Here is a 26,061-nt window from a genome sequence, read left to right as displayed (position 1 = left end):
CCGGCAATTTCCACGCAAGGCATCTGACAAGGACTGTGACCGGTGACTACTTGATTGTGTTGAGTGCCTGTTAAGTACTGCTAACAAGCCTCAGAGAACTCGGAGCGGGTGTCTTTTGGGAATACAAACGTCCTCTGAGCTTGCTGTGTCCCTTTCAGGTCATTGTTTGTGTGTACGCAGTTAGCTACGTGATAATGAACTACGGACTCGCCCAACACCGTGGTGTTTTAGATAACTATAGGATACTTCTACTGTTCAATTGCGCCCCCATATTTTGCCTTAAGTACTGTAAAACGTGGTGGTCAAATGTATTTTGCCTGCCCTTTCACACTAGGATAGCCCGACAGCCAGGCCTTGGGTAAGCATGTACCTATTGTAAAACCAGTGGTAATATGCAGGCTCTGGGGATAGAAGAGATCCCGAAATTGAGAATGATTCTGAAGCTACTAGGATATTGCTTCGGTTTTCTCAGGCGATGAAGTGTGGTGCACGCTCGCTCGCGAACACTTCTTACTTTGTTGCGCCGTCCTGCGTAGCGAAGCTGTCATCGAGCGTCTTCTCGTAGCTCTCTGGTAGCAGCAGAGTTGATCCTGCGCCGGCGGCGCAGAGCCCTGCTGCAAGTGCATTTGGCACCCACTGCTGCGTCGCGTGGCCCTGCATAAGAAAACACGGGATCCCCTCAGTTATCCTCAAGCGCAACTCGGAAACATGACGACAGTGTGGCAAGACATGCTGAGTTCACTGAGCGGTGCAACAAGTAGCTAACCTGTTGTTGTGCTTCATGCGCTACATGCGATATTTGTTTCCTTGCACCGCTGTGTTACGGCTGATGCCTACACCTTATGTTATATCAGATTAACGTTAAAATTATTTTTGCATTAAGGCCTAATCGATTGATTGATGAGGTAACATGAGTATGGTTTGTCGTCGAGTGAAGTGAGTGGCCAGGGAATATTGGGATGCTCACTTCTTTGCAAATTAGATGGCTTTTAGCCTGCCTGTGCAAAACAGAATGAAAGAATGTTTTATGAAGGCTTCGAGCACAAAATAAACAAGTTAGATTAGCTTCTTTACGCGCGGCTCTAATTTCCTGTTTGTCCCTCTCGGGCTAACTAGTTCCAACAATTGCTACAGCCTATGCCACCACCTGTCATCGCGCTTTACACGCATTTTATCTCCCGCTTGACTGAATTATGCCCTTCACGGTTACGTTATGAGCTTGGATTAGCGCTCGCGCGTTACCTGGATTTTATCCCAGCATCTGCGGGTAAAGCTGCACACAACAATGTGTCTCCATCCTATCAGGGGCAAAACTGAAGATGTCTCAAGTAAAGTAACGGTACAGCCGCTCACTTTTAGTACATTATTCGACTGAGATCTCAACGTCCGCGACATGCTCATCCTTTGACGTTCGTAAAGGCGCCTGCGCCCTAGACGCGACACACAAAGAAGCGCCGGTTCACGGAAACGTCAACACTGCCACGTCAAAAACAAACTCACAAGGCACCAGTGATTCAACTGCATCAGTAATGGTGACCATGATACGCGTGACACCTTGCAACAAATCTTAGGAAGTGCAATACGTATACACTGCTCATAGTCCACCTAATGCACAGCCTTTGTCACAAATTTTTAACCAATGTTTTTTTTTTTCTGGGCCCCGAGTAAATTTGAGCGGCAGCTCAGTTCAGCGTCATCAGCGTTGCAACTGTCTACAAGGTGGAAGGAGCTCTCGTCTTCACCTCTTCGACTCTTAGGCCTTCCAGGTGTGTTAGCGAGATCCACTAGATGACTTTTGAGCGACCCCTTCGAATGTATATTTTCGACAAAGCCCGTACATGAATCTGCCGCCGCAGCAATCGAAAATGAATGTCATCTTCGATTGCAGCGGAACGTCCGTGAAGCCAAATAGCTGCCAAGTCTTTTATGCCGTACTACGACTCCGCGGTATGGGTGTACAAACCGTACCAGGTCGTCGAAGAAAGGTGCCACGACTGAGCCGAGCCATCCCATGGTGTTGCAGAAGCCCATGGCGACGGAGCGCACCACAGTCGGATACAACTCGCTCTGTTGGACACGCAGTATGGTGCCGCTCACCGACGTGCCCACCTTCCCCGCCATCAGCAGGCCCAGTCGCACCCACGAGTATTCTGCGAACAAGTTCGATCCTACCACTGCGCGCTCCTTCGCATCGAATGGAATCGCCTGGATTTCATCGGTATTTGTCCATCGAAGTAATGTTGAGCATAAAAGCGATTGAAATTAATGCCGGTTAGTAATAATTTTGCTTTGTCGGGCGCAACCACAGGAGTGTCCGAGCAGCTTTGTTCTGTTCCTTTCGTTTCTACATAAATCTTATCTTCTTTCTGTTCTGCATAAAAATACAGAATTACTATGTATGGACACCATGCTTCTATGGCAGCTAGACTTATTATTTCGCTCCACTGTCCTTTTATTGTGGGCCGAAGCCTCAAATATCATTTCCATTTTGCCTCCATAGAAACGCAGCAAGCCTAGTTGAGAAAAAAGTGGTGACCTTGAGTGCAGAAGACAAATTTTATGTCCCCTCAGCCACTTGCCTCTTATTTAGCAATGTAAATTTCTTGGCAGCATTATGAGCTCCGCAAGCTTCATTACGTACCGGTAAATTTAAGCTGTTAATCAGGAGCTAACGTAAGCTTGGTTCATTTGCGCGTTATCAGATTCACATTGCACGGAGACGGTCCGGGGTCATAAGCTCTTCCCACTCTGCTCAGCCTCGCTACGTCCTTGGAAGGCGCGCAGCCCAAACCACCCACGATGAACAACAAAGTTTCGTTCCTATCTGATCAAAATACTCATTATCTCTTTTCAACGTTATGAAATTCCAAACACAGCTTTGTTATCTATGCCAAGGGCTCGAACACCCACAAAAAAACATATAGGCGGTATAGATTTGTGACGGAACAGCGCAAAACACCGGGACAAGAGACAGCGCTTGTCTCTTGTCCCGGTGTTTTGCGCTGTTCCGTCACAAATGAATAACCAACATGCCCAAGCTGCTGTCCAGGCGGTATAGACTACGAGAAGAACGGATCTGAAGATGAGGGCAACGAGAAGGAGCCCTAGTGGTTCTCGTGATCACCTAGGAGTGAATTGCTTGTAACGAATGGGAGTTCGTGGAAGGATATCAACACGATGGCCTTGTAGTCAACACGCGCCAAATCAACGCTGCACAGCGGGGAAGAGCACATGGAGTTCACGCCACCCAAGGTGCTATATAATGCGGCAGCTTTGAGAAATTTGGCCTTGTGGCGGCTGATGCAGCGCAATTATAAGAGTGCTAGCAGATATTTAGAATAGCAATGATGATTTGATCATCGAAAAACAAGTTTTCCCAATTATTAAGCTCAAAAAGCCGAGCCCCAGGCCAGAGTAAGGTTCAGTCATTAGAACACTGTAAGTACACGGAGGCACAGGAAGTTGGTTGGTTTGGTTTATGGGGTTTAACGTCCCAAAGCGACTAAGGCTATGAGAGACGCCGTAGTGGAGGGCTCCGGAAATTTCGACCACCTGGGGTTCTTTAACGTGCACTGACATCGCACAGTACACGGGCCTCGAATTTCTCCTCCAAAGAAATTCAACCGCCGCGGCCGGGATCGAACCCGCGTCTTTCGGGACAGCAGCCGAGCGTCATAGCCACTGAACCACCGCGGCGGCGGAGGCACAGGAAGTATTTTGGGGAAGGTGTCAGGTTACCAGGTTCACTAAATATATTTCACTTTCCTAGTCCCTCCCCTACGCAGAGTAGCACGTCAGCGAACATTCACGCCGGCTAAAATCTCTGTCTTTCATGGAAGAGCTATCTCTCTCTCTTTCAACATAGACTCTCTGCGTGAACTAAATGGTTTCCAACTTGAATGCTTAGTGCATTCTCAGTGCTGACCGCCTAAAGATTCCATGAGTTACTTCGCATTGCTCAATGCTCCGCGAGCGCAATCTTTTTGCACTGTGGGTGAAGTGCAGCTCACCTGGCGGCACGAGCCAAAGGGCGATTAAAATAAGCGCCGAGAAGGAGAAGCTGCCGAAGACGGTGCTGCGTCGGTGGCAGTACTTGACGAGCATCGCGTTGAACAGCCTCACCGGGTACTCGGACGAGGCGCCGATAGTGAAGCTCACGTACGGGTCGCCGCCCACGACAGCCGTGGACACGGTCATGTGGTACCACGCCAAGTTGTAGACCACCCTGTCGGTGGTCAGGAGAGACATCCCTGTACATAGTACACAATATACCATGCCGCAAGACAACCACGGGACTCTTTATATAGACGGTTGCCTATAAAAGCCGGTGTGAAACAGTGGGTACCATACTTGGTATTCAGGGTACAGCGAGATCTCTGACACAAAATACCGGAGGTCTTAGACGAGGAGACCAGGAACAACAGTTAAGGCAGGAACCGGCAACTATCCTACTTTACGCCACTCAAGCGATTCCCGTTCCCACCCTTTCCTAAACTGGACGCATTTCATTCTTTACTTTATTAAATTCATTCTTTCATTTATCACCTCCAACGCTATCCCTCCCCTTCCACCACCACTAGCGCTCTTGTGAGGTTCTGTGCGGTACCGGAAAAGCACCCACTGATCCGCTAATTCTGCCTTTTTTGAAGATGCCCTCAGTAAGGGATTTTTCACCCTCCCGTGCAAGACATTTCTTCCTAGTGCATATAAAAAAAAAGTGTTGACATCTTGCGCAGTGGAGAAGTGGTTGTGTGGTGGTTAAACATAAATGATGTTTAACAGAGAACACAGTGGGGCCAGTTGGTCATACATAATCTGAACGAAAAAACGTAGCGTTGAAACAGGACACAGAAAGATGAGGACAGGACGGGGCTACATCTTTCTGTGTCCTGTTTCAACGCTACGTTTTTTCGTTCAGATGAATGATGTTACCCAAATGGCTCAATGTGCGTTTAGAGAGCCCCTAGTTATGCGTGTGGATGGCAGTGAAAATAACCTCAAGGCTAAGCTATGTTTCTCAATTGTGTTTCAAAGTCCACAATCTTGGCGTCACAAAAAACACTTGGACTTGAGCGGCGCGCACCTAACAGCCGGCTTAGGCGAACCTTTCATGTGGGTGAATGCAGCTTTTCCAGAAATCCATCTAGATATTAGGAGAATCCCGCCCTATAGATATTTCAATGAAAACAGATACTTGCTAAGTACGTACATAACTGTGTCGTACTAGACTTGACTCGGAGGATGCGTCAGTGTTTTGACCGGCTATGCTATTGCGTGGATACTATATTACCGATCATGTACTAAAGGAGTTCTAAAAGTTTAGCCACAGTGCGCTTCTGTGCACTTACTGACCGCGCCACACACGCAAGGAAGCCGCGCATTCTGAAAGACGTAGACGCAGTGGCTAATCATGCACACCGTGACACATTCCTAAATTCAAAGTTTTAAGGGAAAAAAAAGAAAGGCCGTATGGATTTCTGTCATGCAGCGCTTGGGGCACGCTTACTGCTGGAAGCTGAACAGCGCCGTTAATACGGCCCAGGCTTTAGTAGAGAACAGGTCAGCGACGCTTGCTCTGTGCACGTCCTGAACCTGGAAAACATTTAAAGGAAAATGCGCAGAATTGAGTACTTTGTCCAGTGCTTTGGGCTCATCGAGTTATACTCTGAACTTCTACAGCAGCCATACGAACGAACTGCTGAGATAAACATCCAGTCATATTCGATCTTTTAGAGCGTTAGCTCTACTATTCGTGTTACTCTGAAATCCAAACCACTGTTTCAAAATGGCGGCCGTAATGGCATTCGACGCATAGCTATAGTGTACTAGAATTAGGATTCTAGTACACTATAGCATAGCAACAGTGTATACATAACACGTGACAATATAGCCAGTGTAATATGTAAACATCCTACCAGATGTCAGTTGTTACCCCAGATGGCAACCAAGTGTCACCATTCAATGGTGCCATACCTTGTGACCCAGGTGGTTGCATTGCAACAACGTACACTTATAAGCAGCACCCAAGTACAGAATACTACTATACCTTCGCGTCCCTATAAATACCGCAGTGTGCAAACAGTCAAATTGGTCCACTGAGGGGTACCTTTGGTACACAGACTATTAACCACCTAATTGGAGTACAACATTCAGAGTGGTATCAAACGATTCAGCCTGTTATGGATCATATAATCACTAGTCGAATAGTCGAATCAAATTCTAGCACATTATAGGGATTCGTACCGACGACCTTTGGTGTCCAAAGCCATAATTTCTTGGATATTAAGACGTCCATTGCGACCAAACTACTTGACACAGGACATTCGAAGTGGTGTCAAACAATTTGTCTTCTTATGCTGTATACGTTGGCATCAGAATGGTTTGTGCAAAAAAAACTTACAGCTAACACTCGATCATACGCTGCTTCAGAGTCTGGTGATTTCTTATAGCATATCGTTCGCATTCACCCTATCGTCGACCTGTAGTGCGGCACGTTGGGGGCATAAACGGTGACTACGCCGTGGCCCATGGGCTTTCTTACCACCGCCAAAATAATGCACCGCTCCAGCATAGGGAGATTGTTAAGCGACTGCCGCATTTAAACAGTAAGAAATACTACGAATGGATTCATCCACCTGTTGAGCTATGTGTTGCGCCGTTGCTGTCAATGTGAAGAGCGCGGCAGCAATATACCAGAACTCACCAGAAAATACAAGAGTGGACGAAGCGGGTAAGGAGTTTCGGAAATTTGCTGCGGTTCGTTTTTTTTTTCTGGGCACTTTTTTTTTAAACTGACATGTGTGTCAATGGTAACTATCAATTTTCATTTCGAGCGGCAATTATGACTTTTTATCTGAAGTCATGTCATAATCGCACCTGTTTACTCCACGGGGGCAGAGAAATTTAACACTGCCGCCAAAATAACGCGGGGGTCGCAGGCTTACTTGTTATCATGGCGTACATAGTTAATATTTTGCACATTGCGTGGGGACCTTTCTGCGAAAGGTGCCAGTACCTGCGAAAAGCGAATGACCGTTGAAAACCGAATTGCGCTCTTGAATATCAAGATCAGAAAAGAGTAGCTCAGCACTAAAGATTCACCAGGCTAAATGTGCCTGCTTTGAATACTGGCACTCGAAACATCCGAATGTTTGATGTCTCCATGTCGCATTCCTGAGTCCTGCGCAGTTGCACCTCAGAGCTAGAGAAGTCAAGATTTCAGCGCTGCTCACACGTGTGGCCTCATCCCGTCTTTGAATACAGGCGCCAGAAATATCCGTGCCGGCACGATGGGAACGTGGGACTTGTGCGACGCGAAATCTCAGTTCATAAGCGCAGAATAGATCTGAATTGCCGCCACGCAAAGCCGCACACTTGTGCTTTAGCACAAGTGAGCAGCTGGCTCCAATTACCTTTTGCATAATGACTGCAGTGATGCCCGTTCTCCTGTGTGTAATTGCTGTTAATCGCGTGGACATGAGTAGCATTCGTCAAACATATGCAGACCGAGAGGTTTCCTTCTATATCATGCACTGACTTAAGCTTCAGTCAGGCGAGTACACGTGAGTGAGGACTACAGATCCTGCCTTCGATAAGGATGAAACGCCGGCAACGCGAAACGCACCGCACTGAATAGACAAACAGGAAAGGCGGTCGTCTGCATGTGTTGGCAATGAATGCACATTTCGGGAGAGGTAAAAAATTCTAATTATCACGCGATGTTTCACATGCGCGTCTCGTACTTTTTAAAGAAGGTGCATCAGAGGCACACACCCATAGATTTCTTTAAATCATTATCACTTAAAATAATCAACATCATCATCATCATTCACACCGTTACCCTTAAGGACCAGCGCTTATCTTGCCTTCACATTACATGCCCTGCCCAAGCCCATTTCTTCCTCTTAATTTCGGCCGGGATGTCATTAATCCGCGTTTGTTCCCTCAACCACTCTGCCCGCTTGCGGTCTCTTAACGTCACACCGATCGTTTTTCTTTCCATAGCTCGCTGCGTAGTCCTTAATTTAAGACGAACCCTTTTCGTCAGCCATATGCGCTCCACCCCATTCTTATTCTAGTTATTTGCCTCTCACGATCCGAGACAGCAGCCACTATCTGCCCTAAGCAACCGTATTCCCTTACCACTTCCAGCGCCTCGCTACGAATTGTGAACTGCTGCTTCCTTACGAGATTGTTGATCATTATAATAAATTCTATCTAACGGGAATGAAGTAATCATTTATTGTGTTATAATAATTATTGGCATGGACTCTTTGGCACGCACTCACCGCAGCCTTCCTACGCTTCGCCTCTTCAACGATTTCGTCAACCAAGTTGGCCGGACCGCGGCCATTCTTGGCGAACTTGGTGACCACTTGCTTGGCCTCCTGAAACCGGCCCGTGGCCATCAGCCATCTGGGAGACTCCGGCAAAAAACTGGGCAGAAGGGTTGAAACATAGTCCCGCCACATTCGCACTCTTCCCGTGTGCGTACACTAGTGTTATAGCTTTGCAACGCCTATTGCGTAACACCAAGTTCACGAAACGCGACGCCTATGCGCTGCTTCAAGTGGAACCAATGCTAATTGTACGGGATGTCTCACGCAACTTGTGCTTGAAGAAGAATTTTAAACATGCGGTAGGAGATGCAGTGTAGTGACACTTTGCGCAGTCGGTACTGCCATGCCAGTCTCACAACCAGTTTTCAGTAGCACCTTAGCGTGGCTGCGATTTCAGCAGACTTGTACAATATGTCCTTACGTACAGTTTCATGTTGTTATTGAGTATGGCTTTATTTTATTTCTATGATTTTCTTTGATTCTGATTGTTCACAGCTGTGATCTCCTTTTCTACACATAATGCTAGAGTTGCGTCCTTGCATGTTTCGCACTCAGGTGTACTCTCTGTTGCAGTTGTGTTTTGTTGAGCAAAATGTCGTCAAGTCTAGTGTGATTTCTAACCCCATATTACAAATAGTATCATGCAGCACAATGAGGCACCAACCTTTCTTTCGATGCCTATGTTCATAAAAGAAAAAGAGCGAGGAACACTGTTGCACACCGTGTTCGTATTTTAATAAATATTCAACTTTGAAGCTGCCTGAGAAACGCGGGAAAAATTAAAATGCAACGTTATACAAAAGGAGGATGCGACAGCTAGCGAAATTTTTGTCATTGCCAAAGAATGAAAGAGAGAAGGCAGAAGTCTGTTTAATGAAAAACAGGTATACCAGCTTGCCTAAAACAAAGGGAATGATACACTGCAAAAAATCCGATAGAGAGAGACAGATCTAAGTAAATGCGGGGTGGTTATCTGGGCAACTGTGGGGAAAAAAATTGATCCGCTGGCAGAAAGAGATTGTAAAATTTGCCAAGGATGTCAATGTGTTCCCAGTAGGCAAATGAAGCGTGTTTATTTCAGAGCGCACGTTTGATGAGCAGGGCAAAGGGTTCAGAATACTTAAGGACATTTTATTGGGAGTGCCATATGCGCAACAGGCATCTATTTTAAGCTGATGAGGTTTTCTATCGAGACTACGCTCGACATTTTAGCGCTTTTTGATGAGCCCCAATCGTCACGGTATGGGCTGATAGGCTGTCTGAAGTCGCACCGAGGGCGGTTCTAAAATGCGTAATACCCTTAAGCTTAGTTGTAAACCATTGGAATTTAGGGACCAGAACTAACGCGACCATAAACTCGACGCGTGTTATCTTTTTTCGTGCGGTTAGATATTTTTACGTATTTTACGTGGTTACGGGGTTTTATTTCATGAGTAGTATTCCCCGTAGTATGCGTTGCTGAGGATCTCTGTCGGCCTTATCTTCCGCCTTTTCCTTTCACAATATATTACAATATTCTGACTTCCATCACAATAGTCAGCAACGTCGGGCGAGTTATGGTCATGTAACATGCCACTGCATAGTGGTTGGAAGTTAGACATCCTGAATGTATTAGAAAAGGCTAAGCTGCTCGGCTATCTGGTTTTAAGACGTCAAGGCATAAGCACCTCTTGCAGAAGAGGACGAGTTGTGTCCGTCATTTTTCCATCACTGTCCTCCTTTGCAAGCGCTGCTTATCTCAAGATGTATCAGATAATTTTTGTAATCACAAAGTGAACAAAAAAGAGAAAAGCCTCAGGCTGCGTGGAAACGTTTTGAACTTGTCTTCGTCTCGTTCCAGACGAAGACAAGCACACTTGTTGAAACGTTGGCAAGCATCATGAAGTTTTTCCCTCCCTTGTTCTCTTTGTGACAATCAAGAACCACATGACAAACCTCTCTCTAGCCCAAATCCATGTCAGAGACTGTGGGTGTAGCGAGGTACGTGGACGCCCTGCAAAGCGGGCAGCTGAAGAGTAACTCCTGTCATTTGGCTCCTCATAAACTGATCTGCCGCATGCGAAAACCGACATGTTTTTCTGTCTGTTTCTGTCATCTCGTACGCAAATCCGTGCTCAAGACTATCTTGTTTATCTTTTCCACCTTAAACACAGTGAATACAGATTACACTTTATGGGAATAAACATTTCTCTAGCGCAATCCCTTATCGATGCACGGCATGTCTCGGAAGCCCTTAGGTAGATTTGCGACCCGGGAAAATGGAAAGAACTCCATACGTTTCGAGACGGAAATCTGCACCCACTGCAAAGTGTTACCATCGAGTATTTTAGGGGTGAAACTTCCGCATTCCAGGCAGAGCATACTACGCATGGAGTGCGCTAAAGAACCTTTTGGTTTCGCATAAGGCGTTTGCTGTTTAGTTTGTACATCCCCGAGGCATATATGCCCCCTCTTGCTTCAGTCACCGTCACCGTAATATTTATCGCTCGCTGATGGCTGGGGCCACCCTGCCACCTCAGCCAGGAGGGAACAACTTTTTCGAAATCTTTCGAAGTTTTTTTGAAATCATTATACCTCGCCTTCTGTTTCAGCGGACGATCTTGTTTATCTATAAGGCGCACGCTTCTTACCGTGGATTAAATTTCGTTACGCGACGGCAAGCTTAACCCCCTAACGAACACATTTTTTTTTTCGGAAATGGTGCCAGAATAATATTTTAGTACGCATGCTGCCATCTGTCGGTGAACAAAAAAAAAAGAACTTCGAACGAGCCGTGCTTCCCTTAACCAAGACAAACAGTGCCAGAAAATCCTCGACAAGATGTATTCTTCAGGAACCAGAAATTCAGCGGCGTATGACGAACCGGGCCTGGCTCGTTCAAGACCGCTGTGCAGTTAGGAACAAGACGACATGAGCGATGCGATGGCATATGTTTCATTGCGTTCAGCCCTTGTACCCGAGTCCCTAGCCAGTTCCCGCCCCGCTGCTTTGCATTCCGTACAAATATTCTATCCCTCCTTCTTACGCTTACCGAAACAACTGCGCACCATTTATTCTTAGACAACGTTTTCTTCGAATTTGGTACTCTGCCACTGGTGCCAACCGCCACGTCCTACGTCTCCGTGACGGCGCAACCAATGACAGCGAACCGAAAGAGAGTAAAACCAATCAATGCTTGCAAAGTACGACCCCAAGGCAACCCGTGTGAGCACAGAAAACACAATTTCAACTCACAATGTTTGGAAAAGTGAAGAGAGGTATTCTGTGCAAACACCTACCAGCATAGACCGAGCAGCGGAGCCAGCGGCAACGCAGCGTAGAGCTGGGTGGCGCGCCACTCCCTGGTAAGGTAGTGGAGCCACGGAAGCAGAAGCATGGCTGTCGTCCAGCCCATGTCTATCGTCATGGTTGGCATGTACCGGTACCGAGGGGATACTGTCTCCATCGCTGTAGTGATCGGGGGAGAGGGTAGACTGCATTCAGTCACTTCTGTACGTTTTTTAAACGGCGAATTTAGCCGCGAGATCTGCTCAAGAGAGGGCGCAAGAGGGCTGTGAAGGACAGAGTCTCTGGAACTCTCCAATGACTTTAGTGAAGGACGTGGGGAAACTCATGAATGGCTCTAAAGCCTACTCTCGAGTCTTGTAGCAGTTTTTTGAAACCTTGCTTCGGTCTAAGTGGAATTTCAGCTGCCTGCAACAAAGAACACATTGCAAAAGACGTTTACTAAAGAACGGCACCACGTCAATGGCTACGGTTCCTTGAGCGCAAAAAAGAGATTATTCGTGCACTAATCGAAACAGCTTTTATAGGTATTTACTCCCGCTGAGCAGCACGAAGCGTGTTAGAATGGTGAACAGATCTCAGTGGTTTCTTCACAGGTAAGAGAAAGCCTACCACAGTCGCTTAGTGAATGTGGATGCGGCGTTCGGCTGCTAAGCACAAGGACACGGGATCGAATCGTGGCAATCGTAGATGCATTTCGCCTACATCGAAATTCGAAAAGATCGCAGTGCTGTGCGATGTCAGTGCGCATAGGAAACTGCGAATTTTTTTATAAGTCAGGAAACACCCATTAAGGAGACTCTTAGCGCATGTGGAGCCTCGGAAGATGAAACTCATATACATAAATTATCATCGAAACTCGTCGCTTCTTTCTGCGCAACTCAGCTTTGAGCGGAGTGCAAATGCACTGAATTTCCCGCAAAACATGCACGGTGAAAGGCCAACTTCTCATTAATATACACGTCGATTATTTTAAATCCACGCAGAAAACGTCACTTGTCCAGTAGTGAGGAGAACCTTTTCATCCACGTGGGTTGAACAAACTACTCGATTTAGAAGAATGCATATATTCAGGCGTTATCTTCGCAATAGTAAGAAGAATAGAGAACCTTACGTCGACCAAGGAAATCAGGTGGTCTATTGTCGGGCTGCGTTTCTTGGCAGTTTCTCTTTTTTTTTTTCGGCGTCAATTAAGTTCCTTCTTTACGCGCCCAGCCTTCGTTACCGCTTCCTGTGTTTTGGCTTTGCTTGCTAGATAGTCCTTCCCAGCTGCTGCTTTATAGAGAGGTGAAAGAAAGGATAGGAAGAACTGGTAAGAAGAGGAAGAAGAACACGAATAGGAAATAAAGCAGAATACAGCGCCTGATCACGGTGTTGCGATTTCCGCACTGCAGGGCAGATTGAAGGTAAAATCTCCACCGGGCTCCACTTCTTTTTCAGCACACAGTGAACATATCAAAGGTAGGACTGAGAGTTTTTAGGGACGGTTTGAGCATTTCGATCACAAACTGCGAGGTAACGTGGAAACAGACCATGAATTAAAAAGCACAAGGAGACGAGCTAACCTGTCTTCAGCTGTGTTATTTAAATGTTGTCTGGCTTACGTGCACTTTTTATTACCTCAACAAGACTAAGAAAAGTAATATTTTTCCGATGCAATGGACTTTGGGCAGCGAAGAAATGGCCACATTTATTCCGTTGGTACTTAAAAAGGAGAAAAATGAAACTGGAGAAGAAACAAATGCGCTGAAGAATATAATAAAAAAGAGAACAAGAGAGAAGAGAAAATGGAGTGAAGCTGTGGGGATAGGCAAATAAAAATAAAAAAAAATGAACTACTGGCTAAACAAAGAGCGGGCTTGTTAAAACCTGAAGACTCTGGGCGAACGTTTCCATTGGGCCGTAGCCTAGTTTAAGTCGAGTTCTCTCTTTTTCTCTGTATACCTTTTACAGGGTGCGTCAAAAGTTACCGGGCCATAGCGACTGCTTTCGAGCCTTGTAAAGGTGCATTTATGACACCCCCGAAAGTCGAAACCTATGTGCGAGGGAGCAAAAATAACGTTCTCTCAGCTGAGAACTTAGCAACTTCACAAACATCTTCAGTTCCGAAATATACTGATCAAAAGCAGACGACGTGGACTGGCAACTTTTGAAGCACACTGGACATGATGACATTTACAGGCATCTGCAGTTTGACGGGTGGCATGCAGAGCTCTCACTGAACGTGTAAATGACGTCCGCGAATCCGGATATTCCCAGGGCCAGGAGGAAGCGCGATGCATAGTACATGGCGGCGGAAGTCGCAAAGGCGGTCATGGAACTCGCGCTGACCGACAGGAGGAGGCCCCCCATCATCGTCCACTTGCGTCCAAACCTGCGTGCAAGGATACTCGTGGCGCTTTGGCGAAATAGTGAAAGACGGTTGGGAATGTAAATTGCGCAAGAAGAAAAGACCATACAATGTATCTACATCATGCGTATAAGAAATTGTCCCACTATCCTCACAAAGCAGTAAACTACCTTTTGTGATGCACTCTGCAACACGATCTTTGTAAAAGTTATTCCACACTGATAGTAAGGTTTATTCTGTCCCACTATCCTTACACAGCAGTCAACTGCCTTTTGTGATGCTCCGTGGGTCACGGTCTTTGTAAAAGTTATTCCACACTGATAGTCAGGTTTATTCTGTGCTGAAATCCATGGTTAATTATAGTCCTCCTTGGTGCCCGTGATCACCGCATTGAGCACATTCCTTGATTGTACTCTGATGGTTTGGTTTGGTTTGTGGGGTTTAACGTCCCAAAGCGACTCAGGCTATGAGAGACGCCGTAGCGGAGCGCTCCGGAGATTTCGACCACCTGGGGTTATTTAACGTGCACTGACATTGCACAGTACACGAGCCTCTAGAATTTCTCCTCCAAAGATATTCTAGCCGCCGCGGCCGGGATCGAACCCGCGTCTTTCGGGTCAGCAGCCGAGCACCATAACCACTGAGCCACCGCGGCGGCGATTGTACTCTGAGGAAATTATTTCATTAATGGAGTAAATCGTATTTGCCCTTCAGACAATATGTTCCTAGAATGTACGGCCTCTCTGCGAAATGAGAGGGAAGGTAGTGTAGGAATTCAGTTATTCATTTCTACATAATTATGAGCGACAATAAGTTTTTTTTTCAGTTTCTTAACAATTTTGCCTCTTAGCGTATAATATCCAAAACACATTTTCAACTTCAGGGGAGAAGTAAACAAAAAATTCATGTTTTTGTGCAAATTTGTTTTTTCCCTGTGATATTGCACACGGGAGTACGATTAGCTTCAAATGAAAGTCACCGACGGGGTTTTGTGAGAAACATTTTCAGAGACGTTTGAATATGACGCGGCCTGCTGAAGATGCATGTTCAAAAGTGGTTAAATATCATGAGCAGGTGACGCTGTTTCATGCGCTATAATTTCAGAGATCCCGTACGCATTGCTATGGAAGGCTCTTCGTGCTACCCTATATAGTGTTTCCTCTACGTCGTTAGGTTATCAACAAATAAATCAACGAAGGAAACAAGGATCGAAGCAAATGCGATGAATATAAAAAGCGGTGTCGTGTGCTCACCAGTCAGATATCTGGGACGAGGCCACCGTTCCGACGACCATCCCTGCCAGGTAGATGCTTTGTACCAAAGAAATCATCCACCTGCTCCCGCATACCATGTTCCACTGAGAAGAAAAGGGTCATCAAAGCGTTAGTTGAAGGAATATTTCTTCTAATTGCAACCACATAAAAGACCATTAAAATTTCTAGCGGGCACATGCAGACGTCTCTTGTCCATCCTTGAAAAGTCCCCTGACAAAGACAGGGTTATAAGAAGTTTAGCTGGGATGCAATTTTGCTTCAAGTAATTTTGCCTGGAAAGGCGGATGCGGCTTACCTCTTCGGTAACAGTTTTGCCGTAAATGCTACGGTCGTAGACCCAAGACATGCAGGGCTCCCAGCCGCTAACGTTGATTTGCTGGCCGCTTTCATTGACGGCAGGTTGGAAGCATTCTTCTGTGTCATTGCCTACAGTGCTGAGGTTAAAGTTCACCCACAGTTGGCTTGTGGGCGAAGAATTCCACTTGGAAGCAGTCTCCAGGTCTTCACCGCAGCGGAAATTGATGGCAGACGGTGCAACGAACACGGGCATCATCAGGTTCCATGCGGCGGGTAGGCCTCGCAAGAAGGCGAACACGAAGATGATGACATGAGTAGAAGACAACTTATCTAGCACGGCATCCACGTTAGCCGAAGCCATGTCCCAGACTATTTCGAGAAAGCAGGTGTGGGAGACGGTGTGACTTCACCTGTCACAAGAGAAGTACCGGGTTGAATGCTTGAGAAAGCACTGAATTTAGGAACCTAAAGCAGCCCAATGCTCTTAGTAACGTCCTGGATAAGGTTACTGATATAAGCGGCATATCCCGGTCGCCTCCTCAGGACCCTGCTTAGGAGCGGCTCCGGTAGAAAAGTTTCGAATCGACATCAGCGTTGCCCAATGCCCCTCCTGTAAGCAGCCTTTCTGTGGATGTGGCGTGATTACCTCCCGCGGCGCGGAGAAAGAACGTGGCACGGTTCAATGGCATCTATAAAGACAAGGCCTTCCCATTTCCTCCTCCTCACACTGCTGACGTAACAGCGGTCGTTGGCGTCTCCGTTGCGGTGGTTCCGTCCTGAGCATAAGCCAAACTTGCAAGCATTTACTTCCGCGGATGGTTCTCGTATCTCAGAACCTAGGATTAACATCAGCCATTTGCTTCATCTTGCCATGTGAACGAAAGCAGGTCTTTGCTCTCGCGGATATTTCTCGCAGCTTCCAACGAAAAAAAAGTATGAATCCACGCTTGTTTTCCGCTAGGTGCGGAATAAAAACGAAGTCGTTCCTTCAATGAAACGCCCGTGACTCTTGCGGACGACAAAAACATTTCCTCTAACACCCATTTTTTTCCGGCGTGCTGAACACCTCGAAGCAGCTGAACGGCAAAGGACAATGTCAAGCCACTGATGTGTTCTTACCAGGCGATTTATCCTGACGGCACCAAAGTGAAAACATCTTTTGTGGTGAAACGGGGCAGCAGGATACGAACAAAGAAGGAACAAGAAATGATGAAACAAGGCATTCACTTATATTATTCGAATCACAGCTTGTATAATAACCCGCCAGTATCTTCTAAAAAAAAAGTGTGCAAGAAAAACTATAGCATCCGGTGAGAGCCATGCGTCATATTTTGTCGAGCATGTCAATATCAACTTGGAGTTTCCTGATGATGAGAGCCTCTGCGTTGCTCTCCTCTCTTGACGTGAAAAGGGCGGTGCTTGGTACTTGCAATTTCAAGGGAAAGTGAGACCTGGCGTGCAGTAGAACCATTGTTATTTTACCAGATAAAAGTGCGCCATTTTTTAGGAGACTCCTACAGCGCAGTCAGGCTGGTGAGTGTATTTTTCTTTAGTGTGTTGGATTTTAATTTCAAGCACGAAGGTTTGTTTGAAGGAGCCAATGCGCGTACAAAGAAAAGTGCCTCTTGGAACTGCAGACGCCGGTGCAATTCGAACAATAGCGCTTCTATTTCGCGGAAAGTGGCGTTTATTTTTCGTGATCTGTCATGGCAACCAGCTGTCGGTGTGACAATGGGTCAGTGCATAGAAAGCGAGGAGCGTACAGAAGAATTGCGCGTTGTTGAGTTTTCATTTTTACCTCACTAATAAAAGCTATTATTTATTTTTATATGCAGATAAATGTGCGGAACATCGCAAGTTTCATGCCTTGCGTCATCATTATGTCTTCGCACATTTGCATGTTTATAACACGGTCTTTGTGCACTGCAGGGCTGTAAGATACGCCGCAAGCTTGCACTTATTTTCCGGTAGGAAATTTTGGAGCGTGCCGGCATCGGGTTTTAATGAACCCGTACTTGTCATCATGCCGCGACGGTAAGCTCACACTGGATGAACGTGTATTAAGTAAAACCGGCTTACATATTTCTCTGATAAGGAGAGGTTATTCAATGTGCATAAATTAATGCTCCTGGCAACTGCTGGCAATGCAAGTAAAAGATATTTTCTAATAATGCGCATTCTTTTTTAGCAGTTCGGTTAGAAAATATCTGCCTGTAAACGAGCTACAGAAATCGGAATTTTAGCCACGACACCGCACCTGAACAGTGTGATTAATTCATAACTGATATTATGTTTTTTGTGAGTTTTATCTTTCACGACTTTGCACTGTGAGCGACTTTCTACAATTTTAATGGCGTCGTATTATGTCGGGAGCGCGAACTTCGTCAATCACCGGCTGACAGTAGATAATATTTTCATGTCAGACTGAGAATTAGCGGCACGTGGATTGAGTGGCTGGTGCTTTCTAATATATGTGCCACTTTTGCTCACTTGGTGAGCTTTGGAGCGTAGCACTCACGTGGACTGGTGGCGGTAGGCCTTAAAGCTGCAGTCGCGTATTATCCCTAAAGAAGGTGTACTAGCCGGAAGTTGTCTTTTTGTGACGTGTTATTTCCTTCTTGCTCCCATGTGAAAAGAAATGTTGCGAGCGCATGGCTAAAAAGTATGGTGTAATAGATACGTGTGACCATCCATTTCTTAGTGTCAGTTGTGTTTTCATCACTTGAGCCCCTGCTGCAGTGCTGACATAACTGTAGTGATTTGTATTTTTATTTCTCAGACTGCATAATTTAAAGCATCAAAGGGGCCTGATGGGCAATTTCTAGATGACACCCCCGACTGACTTTTTGATATAGCTCAGGGGAGCAGCGAAGAGCTCAAGTCACAAGATCCACTTATACGAGGTCTGTTAGAAAAGTATCCGACTTTATTTTTTTTTGCGAACACCTGATGGATATGAAACAAGCGCGCTTACAGCAGATGACCTTGAACCCTCGTGCGCATGCACGAATTTTTTCCCGCCTGCCGATAGCGTCAGTCGCTGGGAAGCAGCGTTTGAGTGAGGCAGTGCGCAGTGCTCTCGTCGGTTTTTTGTTGCAAGGAAAATGGCGGAGCGAGAGGAGCAGCGCTGCTACCTCAAATTTTGCCAGAAACTTGTCGACAGCCAAGTGGAAACCATTCGAAATGTTCAGACGGCTTTCGGTGATGATGCTATGAGCAGCACACAGATTAAGCAGTGGTGCAACTGGTTTAAAGACGGCCGCACATCCGTGGAGAGAGAGCCACGCTCCTGTCGGCCATCAACATGCCGAAATGACCAGGTAATTTCCGAAGTGAACTCTGTGGGGATGCGGGACTGTTGTGTGACTATCCGAGAAATTGCGGGAGAGGTGGACATCAGCAATTTTTCTGCACATTCCATTATCACCGAGGATTTGGCCATGGAGAGAGTGGCAGCGAAATTCGTGCCGAAGCTGCTGACAGTGGAGAAAAAGCAGCTCCGTGTTGAAGCCTCACAGGAGAAGCCTCACAGCCTCACCGACGCCGTAATCACTAGTGACGAGTCTTGGGTGTACGAGTACGACCCGGAAACCAAATCACAGTCGTCACAGAGGACGCATTCCACGTCACCAAGACCAAAGAAGGCCCGCCAAGTGCGCAGCAATGTCAAAGTGATGCTGACTGCTTTTTTGACTCCCTCTGTGTGGCACACCACGAGTACGCACCCCACAGGGTCAAAGAATGACTAAAGAGTACTACAGAGATGTCCTCCATCGCCTACGTGGCGCTGTGCGGCGCAAGAGACCGAATTGAGGTCAACAAGAAATTGGCGCATCCCTTGCGGCATTGCTCCTGCACATTTCTCTCATTTGATTCAGACTTTTCTGGCGAAAAACCAGACTCCTGTAGTTCAACAGGCTCCTTAATCTCCTGATATGTCCCCCTACGACTTCTGGTTGTTTCCTAAAATCAAGAGGCCATTGAAAGGAGCGCGATTTCAGAAAAGAAAGGACATTATGGCTGCAACGACAGCAGAGCTTAATTCCATTCCGAAAAGGGCCTTTTCGGAATACTTCCAACAATGGCAGCACTGCTGGGAGATGCATATGGAGCTTCAAGGAGACTACTTTGAAGGTTATTAGGTTTCCAACGCTTCAGTTATGCCAGTTTTTTTTCTTCGGACAAAGGTCGGATACTTTTCTAACAGACCTCGTATACCTTCACAGAAAACTGGCGTTGTTCCAAATATCTGGAAATATTTTGACTGAAGAAAGAAGTAAAAATTGCAGGAATTCTCAAGTTTGTGCCTGTCTGAAGGAAACAAGCCGGCATAAATTTGACTTAAAAACTAAAAATGTTACTATATTTTACAGTGCTGTTGCATTTTATGGGTGTGTATATATGGCTGTGAGAGATGTGCCAGCATTATTTCAGGTACATGGAGAATGTTTCCATGTCAAGAAGAAACATGAGCATCAAGTGGCAGCCTTACACGCATCATTAGGTATTGAATATTTCTTTACAGTTATGCTGTGCGAACTATCGATTTTATTGTGTTGCATAGGTGCTTCTGATCATCATATGCTTTGAAGCTCAGGTGCTGCATAGTGTTTCTTTTTTATTGAAGTGCTCTGTCGTACTATGCAACAAGCGTCTGAGATCTCCAGTTAAAGTTTTGACTTGTATTCTCCTTTTTATTTGTTGAATGTATTCTTAGTTACTCTGTAGGCAGTGGATTGATTCCTTGATTCTTGTTTGTTGCCCTTTTGGGTCTTATGCTCATCACACAAGAGAAGCATAATATGAAATCGTGTCTATCATCACCTTTCTTACTAGGGCCCTTGAAGTATACTGTGACATCCCCTTAAACTTATTCGTTATGAACTCGCTAATATATGGTTCTTGAAGCCCGAAATACCATTAGATTAATCATAAATGTAATTTCATCCACATGCCAGTGTTCATCCACATGCCAGTTCTAAATGTGACGGAATTAACATTTTGACTTGAACTCGATGCAGTGTTCTTTGAAATAGTGTATACAACCTTATAGCAGTGTTTGAAATCCAGATACAACATTAAAAAGTTACAATAAAACAGATATCATAGATGCACCCGCCGTAATGTCCATATGTATGCCTGCAGTTGCAGAAAAGGTAAGCGTTTCGACCTTGTTGAGATTTCTGAACTAACCACAGGCGACAGCATACTAAGGTTTATTATTTGTATCCAAGCCTTACGCGTCTAAATGCGTCCTGCGTTGCTCTGCGTAAAATGTTGAAGATGTGTACATGTAGTTGAAATGACCAATTCTTTATGATGATAATGTCATCGGATACAATGAGTATCTATAGTTCTAAGTCTCAGGGCGAATAATATGTGTAACAATACCACAGTCAGGACATAAAGCTAACCTAAACAGCCGCAGAACAGTACGTGCATACCACGCTTCAGACATATGCTTTTGTCTCCGTTTGGTGGACTTGGTTATTAACATAGAGGCTTTGTTATAATAGCATGCTATAAGCTGGGCAACGTTCATAATCTACCTCCTGTATTTCATGTCATGCCCCGTTATGTTATTTCCTATGGACGTTTAAAAGTGCAATAAGTTATGATGTTGATCAAGCTGATAAGGTGCTAATCCCAATATACATTAATCCTTCATGTTGAAAACACTCCAGACCATTGCCAATGATGGTCACACTCCATATCCTCTACCTGAGGCCTTTTTTTCCGGACGCTAGCGCCCCACTGCGTTCAAATTTCTCTCATAGTGCGAAACTTTGCGAGAAGCGAAAAAGTACTGACGGTCTCCGGTTACGCTTGGGTTTATCGTTGTCCCTTTCAGGATCCGCATTGATAGATATTGTCCCGGTGTAGTGACGGCAGCGGAGTACGCAACATACGTGCTTGTCAGTCGTCGAACTACGAATGCCCGCCGCTCGCGGCATCGCTCAATTTAAAGCCGGCCGGGAAACTTCGAGATAACAGGCCAAGATCGTCTACAGTAATCTGGAAACACGTAGATGCAGCTCTTCATGGCTGTGATCAATCGAGATTAGTCCGGTCGCTTCTCGCGTCACGAACAAAAATGATAACACCCCTTTCCTGCGGCCTTGCGCGAACGAACAGACACTACAATGATACGTGGCAATATAGAGTGGCAGGTTTGAAGGAAAAAAACAAAGAAAGGTTTGTTTGTTTGTTTGTTTGTTTGTTGAACAAACAAAGGTTTGTTTGTTTGTTGGACAAAGAAAGGTTTGTTTGTTAAAAGAAACAAGGGTTTAAGGAGTCAGTCAGTTAACCCGTGCATACAAAATCCGTTTGGGTCACACGTTCCACAACCGCAGTAGCAACATTCACATGCCCTTGGGAAACGAACCTTTGGCACTAGACGCTGTCACGAGACACTGCAGCGAGAACCATTTGTTTTACACAATGGCGGAGTAATCAGCTCTCGAGGAGATCGAGTCATTTCATGCCCTTGTATCGCCATTGTATCTCTTCAAGGGCCACACAATCAGCTGCTGTCGCAATGCAGCGTAAGTGAAAACCTTTGCTTTGAAAGCTGGTGATATAAATTCGCTTAAGCTTATCCGAGCTTCTCTTCATAAGTTCTTGTTTCTGCGACTTTTTCCGCAGGTTTGTGCAATTCTTTCTGCAATTATTTTTAGCAGGTTTCTGGCAATTCTTTATACTATGGGGTCAGAGTAGTTAATTTATTTATCTGAGTTCAACAATAATAAGGTACTGAGAAGCATTGATTTTTTATGCATTTGCGAAGAGATATAATAAGTGTCCTCTGTATATCGGTGGTGCGCAGAGATGAACTGTTTTTGCAATCTATGAAACGAAAAAAATCAGCTCAGTGTCGAAAAATTAAAGGTTGTGATGTCGGGTTCATTATTCATACACATGATTTGAAATCACCAGCGCGAAAACAGACGGAGACAAGAGAAGAAACACTGACGACAGGACGGGCGCTGACTAGCAACTGTTTCTTTCGATGAAAACCCAGCACAATATATGCCAAAAACGACGTGACAGCCATATATTCGCATATATTGTGCTGCGTTTTCCTCGAAAATATACATTTGTTTGTAAGCCCCGTCTGTCGCCAGTGTTTCTTCTCTTGTCTCCGTTTGTTTTCGCGCTGGTCATTTCGAATCATGTCCCACCAACTTGCTCAATCGGCAAGTTTGATTCATATACAGTTGCAAGCATGAATATTTCCACAGCACAAGTTCTTCTTCCAAAGTTCGTGCAACAAAGCAGAATGACCAGTATTTTGAAAGCACACTTTACTTACTTTTTCAAGAGATGTGTGCCCACTGTCCCAGCCAAAACTTTCGTACAGCCTAATGTACAAGGTGCTTCACCTTAAACTTTACGCTACCCTCGGCGTTGTTACCCAACAAACCTTGACTATTTCGGTGAGTTGCGTGCACTGGAGGAGTTACTTTGCCTGCACACTTTTCTAAAGCGCATGTATTTTGGCGCGATGTAGCCAAAATTTGATGGGCCACAGCGTCGAGGGTAACCGCCTTTTCGAAATTCTAAAAACTGATATGGATATTACTTACTGTGGGCTACATGAATCTCAATAATCAGGGAGCCTAACAGTAACAGCGTAAGAGTTGACTATTCAATATTAGTTAATCAGCTTACTAGTTAGCATTTCTTGCTGTATTTTTATGTACAGTCAGGCCGGAATGAAACGCGAACACGCATATGTCATACATTTCTGCTTTGCAGCGAGATATTCCTTTACAACCTATTTTCGATTATGCATTTCAGTAGGCCCTTTACCCAGACACATGAATCAGGCTAGTTGTACACTTCAGCTGAAAGTAGGCAGGTAAAATATTTTGTTTTCTTGACATGCTCTGTTCGCGTTTCATTCCGGCCTGACTGTACAACACCGCTAACAATGATATGCCGAAACAGCTGTCTTAGGTGAAACCCCCTGAGTATCTGCGAGCGCACAGAAAGAAATTTGTATGCTCGCAGGTATAGTGTACATATTCGCTAGTTTATTTCTAGTGCAAGGTGCAATTTATTTGAAAGTTCAAGCACGATCGAAACAAAAGCGGGGAAAGTGCGCTCCTAACACTCACAAATCCTCATTACAGTTATTAAAACATTTCAGTGAAGGTTACTTTGCTCACGTTAAGCCTTGAAACTGACGAAGGACTTTATTTTCTCTACGCATTCAGCATCGTTCAATTAGATAGTAAGTCAAAAGGCACTGAAGGAACTAGAAATGGAAAAACAAAATAATAAAGTAACGAATTGGCGTCACCAAAGCGCCTTTCTGTCTGCCACTTCCCAGAACCTACGCTACGACGGAAAATAATAAACAGTTACTACCACTAACACTATTTTTAAATAAGTCACATAGCTATTGTAATCACAGAGATTCTCCTGGAATACGAAAAAGAAATCCCTCAAAGAGATTTTCATTGCGTTTTATTCCCTAGATTAAGGGCTGTGCACTGATTCTCACAACATGCACTTCAGTATGTGCATCGTGGTTGGTTCCGCTGGATCGTTTCTGAAAACGATGCCACACTTTGAGCTCCTGTATAGGGTCACACAATCGCTGCCCACTCACCTTGCCTGGTTGTTGCTTTCCTCGCTCTCAGGCGCGAGCCAATGCGCCCCTGCAGCTGGCGCGACACATTGCGAACGAGGCACCGGTTCAAACCAGCGCTGATTGTTAGCCTGCTGCTCCATGCCCGATTACTGTTATCTCTACACGCCACTGGATCGGAACAAGAGAAGCCTTCAACCCTCACTGGTCCGCTCAACTGTTACCAGATTTCTAGGGCGACGTCGACGGCCGTTACCTGCTCTGCCAGTTACACGCTTTATGTTTTGTCACGAGTTACGCAAAATTTTGCATTCATGTTTTGGCTAGTTTAGCGTTCCAATAAGATATGAGCATCAAGCAGATTACAAAAGACGCGACCCGCAGTCGACGGAAAAGTATTACCAGGCGACCATCAAAAATCCTACGATCTTTAGCGCCTGCCAAATGCTTCACATCGCCTCACTATGATGTCACTGACAAATGACGTGGTAGATCGTACATTTACCGCTGAACTTTTCTACGTCTTACCTAGCCTGTCGCCGATAGAACACGCAAAGTCTAAAGAGGTGAACTGATCCTCTACTGCCCATGTGGCATCACTGTGGTTGCCCTGCAACTTGCGTGTGACGGGGTTTCGAGAACGCACAAATCTGTATCGTAGGGCTGTTATCTCATCATCTCGTCATCGCGAGTTCGCAGGCCGCGATCATTTCGCCGGGAATGCATTTGCTTCGCTCGAAAGGCGCAGCTTTGGATCTTCCTCCTAGTCGGCATTTGCGCTCACTTTTCAGAAGTTCTTATGTGTCGTCTTCAGGGGAACCTTCTTCAGAGCCACCGTAGTGAACCTTTTAATTTCGTCCTGCTGACGAGCCACTTGCCGGGCAAGCCGTTATTCCATGGCGTCAGAGTAAATTGGACATTGAAAGCCACCACGAAAGTCCCGCCTTCGCTTATGTGTATCTAGCGTTCTAAAATGCAGATATGAGGAGGCTTTACTGTGCGAGGAAAGGAACTGTCCATGATTGGTGCACAATCAATGGACATTAGCATATTTTATTAGTACACACTTCAGGCGGCGAAGTACTTTAAAGTCCTAGAGGCTTGTAAGTAACTTCGACTTTCATGGATCCGTAGGAGTACGCCGAAATATCTGTAGACGGATGTGCGTGCGTTCCGCACACTGTGAACGAGAGCCAGCGCCGCCAAGATGAAACTATTGATATGCAGCCAAACTATATTGATGAGACTATTGATATTCAGCCAAACTGTACAGATACCAAGCCCTGCATGTGCCACCTGCGGGCATGACGAGACTATAACCCCCATTCTTTGTGACTGCCCTGCCTACAGCGCCGAAAGGCAGTCTCTCAGCCGTGCGCTGATGATGATGATGATGATATTGTGGCATTGCCCTTTGTAGCGGGCGGGCACAGAATTTGTGTCCTAGCCGAAGAAAAAAAGAAAGAAAAGAAAAAAAAAATAACGGAGAGAAAAAAACAGAACGAAGCACACGCAACGGAGCGTCTAGATCCACGCCCACTGACGGAAGTGGAGATTATCGGCCACTGGCCGCGGCGATCGTCGGCGGTGAAGGATTCCAAGGCCCTGCTCCGCTTTTTGAGAACTTCTGGCCTGCACGATAGGCTGTGACTTCAACGAACACTGACTTTTTAGAGTGACTTCAGTTTTCCGCTACTCTCTTTTCACTTTCATTTTTTTATCCCGTCACCCCTTTCCCCCCGTGTAGGGTAGCAAACCGATTATTCCTTCGGTTAACCTCCCTGCCTTTCCTCCTCTTATACCCCCTCCTCCTCCTCTTTGGTGGCGGGTTGATTAGGAATATCAAGATTATAAGTTGAGCGAGTTAGGTATATTTTTGTGTGAAGAGTGAGAGTAAGCAGTTTTCAGAAGGTAGGACAT

The 26,061-nt window shown here is 45.6% G+C and overlaps 2 protein-coding genes across 3 annotated transcripts in view; one reads left to right on the top strand and one right to left on the bottom strand.

Moving 5' to 3' along the window:
* Positions 1–26,061, top strand: part of LOC149335780 (cathepsin L1-like) — a 56,530-nt gene that overhangs the window by 14,659 nt on the left and 15,810 nt on the right. The gene's annotated exons all lie outside the window — the stretch shown is intronic.
* LOC149335781 (solute carrier family 22 member 4-like) lies at positions 511–15,906 on the bottom strand. The gene is made up of 9 exons (XM_089553603.1): positions 15,544–15,906; positions 15,228–15,331; positions 13,844–13,998; positions 11,618–11,786; positions 8,289–8,436; positions 5,507–5,592; positions 4,011–4,225; positions 1,969–2,150; positions 511–654 (listed from the first exon to the last, which is right to left on the bottom strand). The coding sequence occupies exons 1-9, from the start codon at positions 15,904–15,906 to the stop codon at positions 511–513; spliced, it is 1,566 nt and encodes a 521-aa protein (XP_089409729.1).

The sequence above is a fragment of the Amblyomma mixtum genome, chromosome 7 (genome assembly GCF_055824585.1).
Source record: "Amblyomma mixtum isolate Tamu chromosome 7, ASM5582458v1, whole genome shotgun sequence".
Lineage (NCBI taxonomy): Eukaryota > Metazoa > Arthropoda > Arachnida > Ixodida > Ixodidae > Amblyomma > Amblyomma mixtum.
Note: the sequence above shows the minus strand (reverse complement) of the source record. Positions and strands in the feature narration are given on the sequence as shown.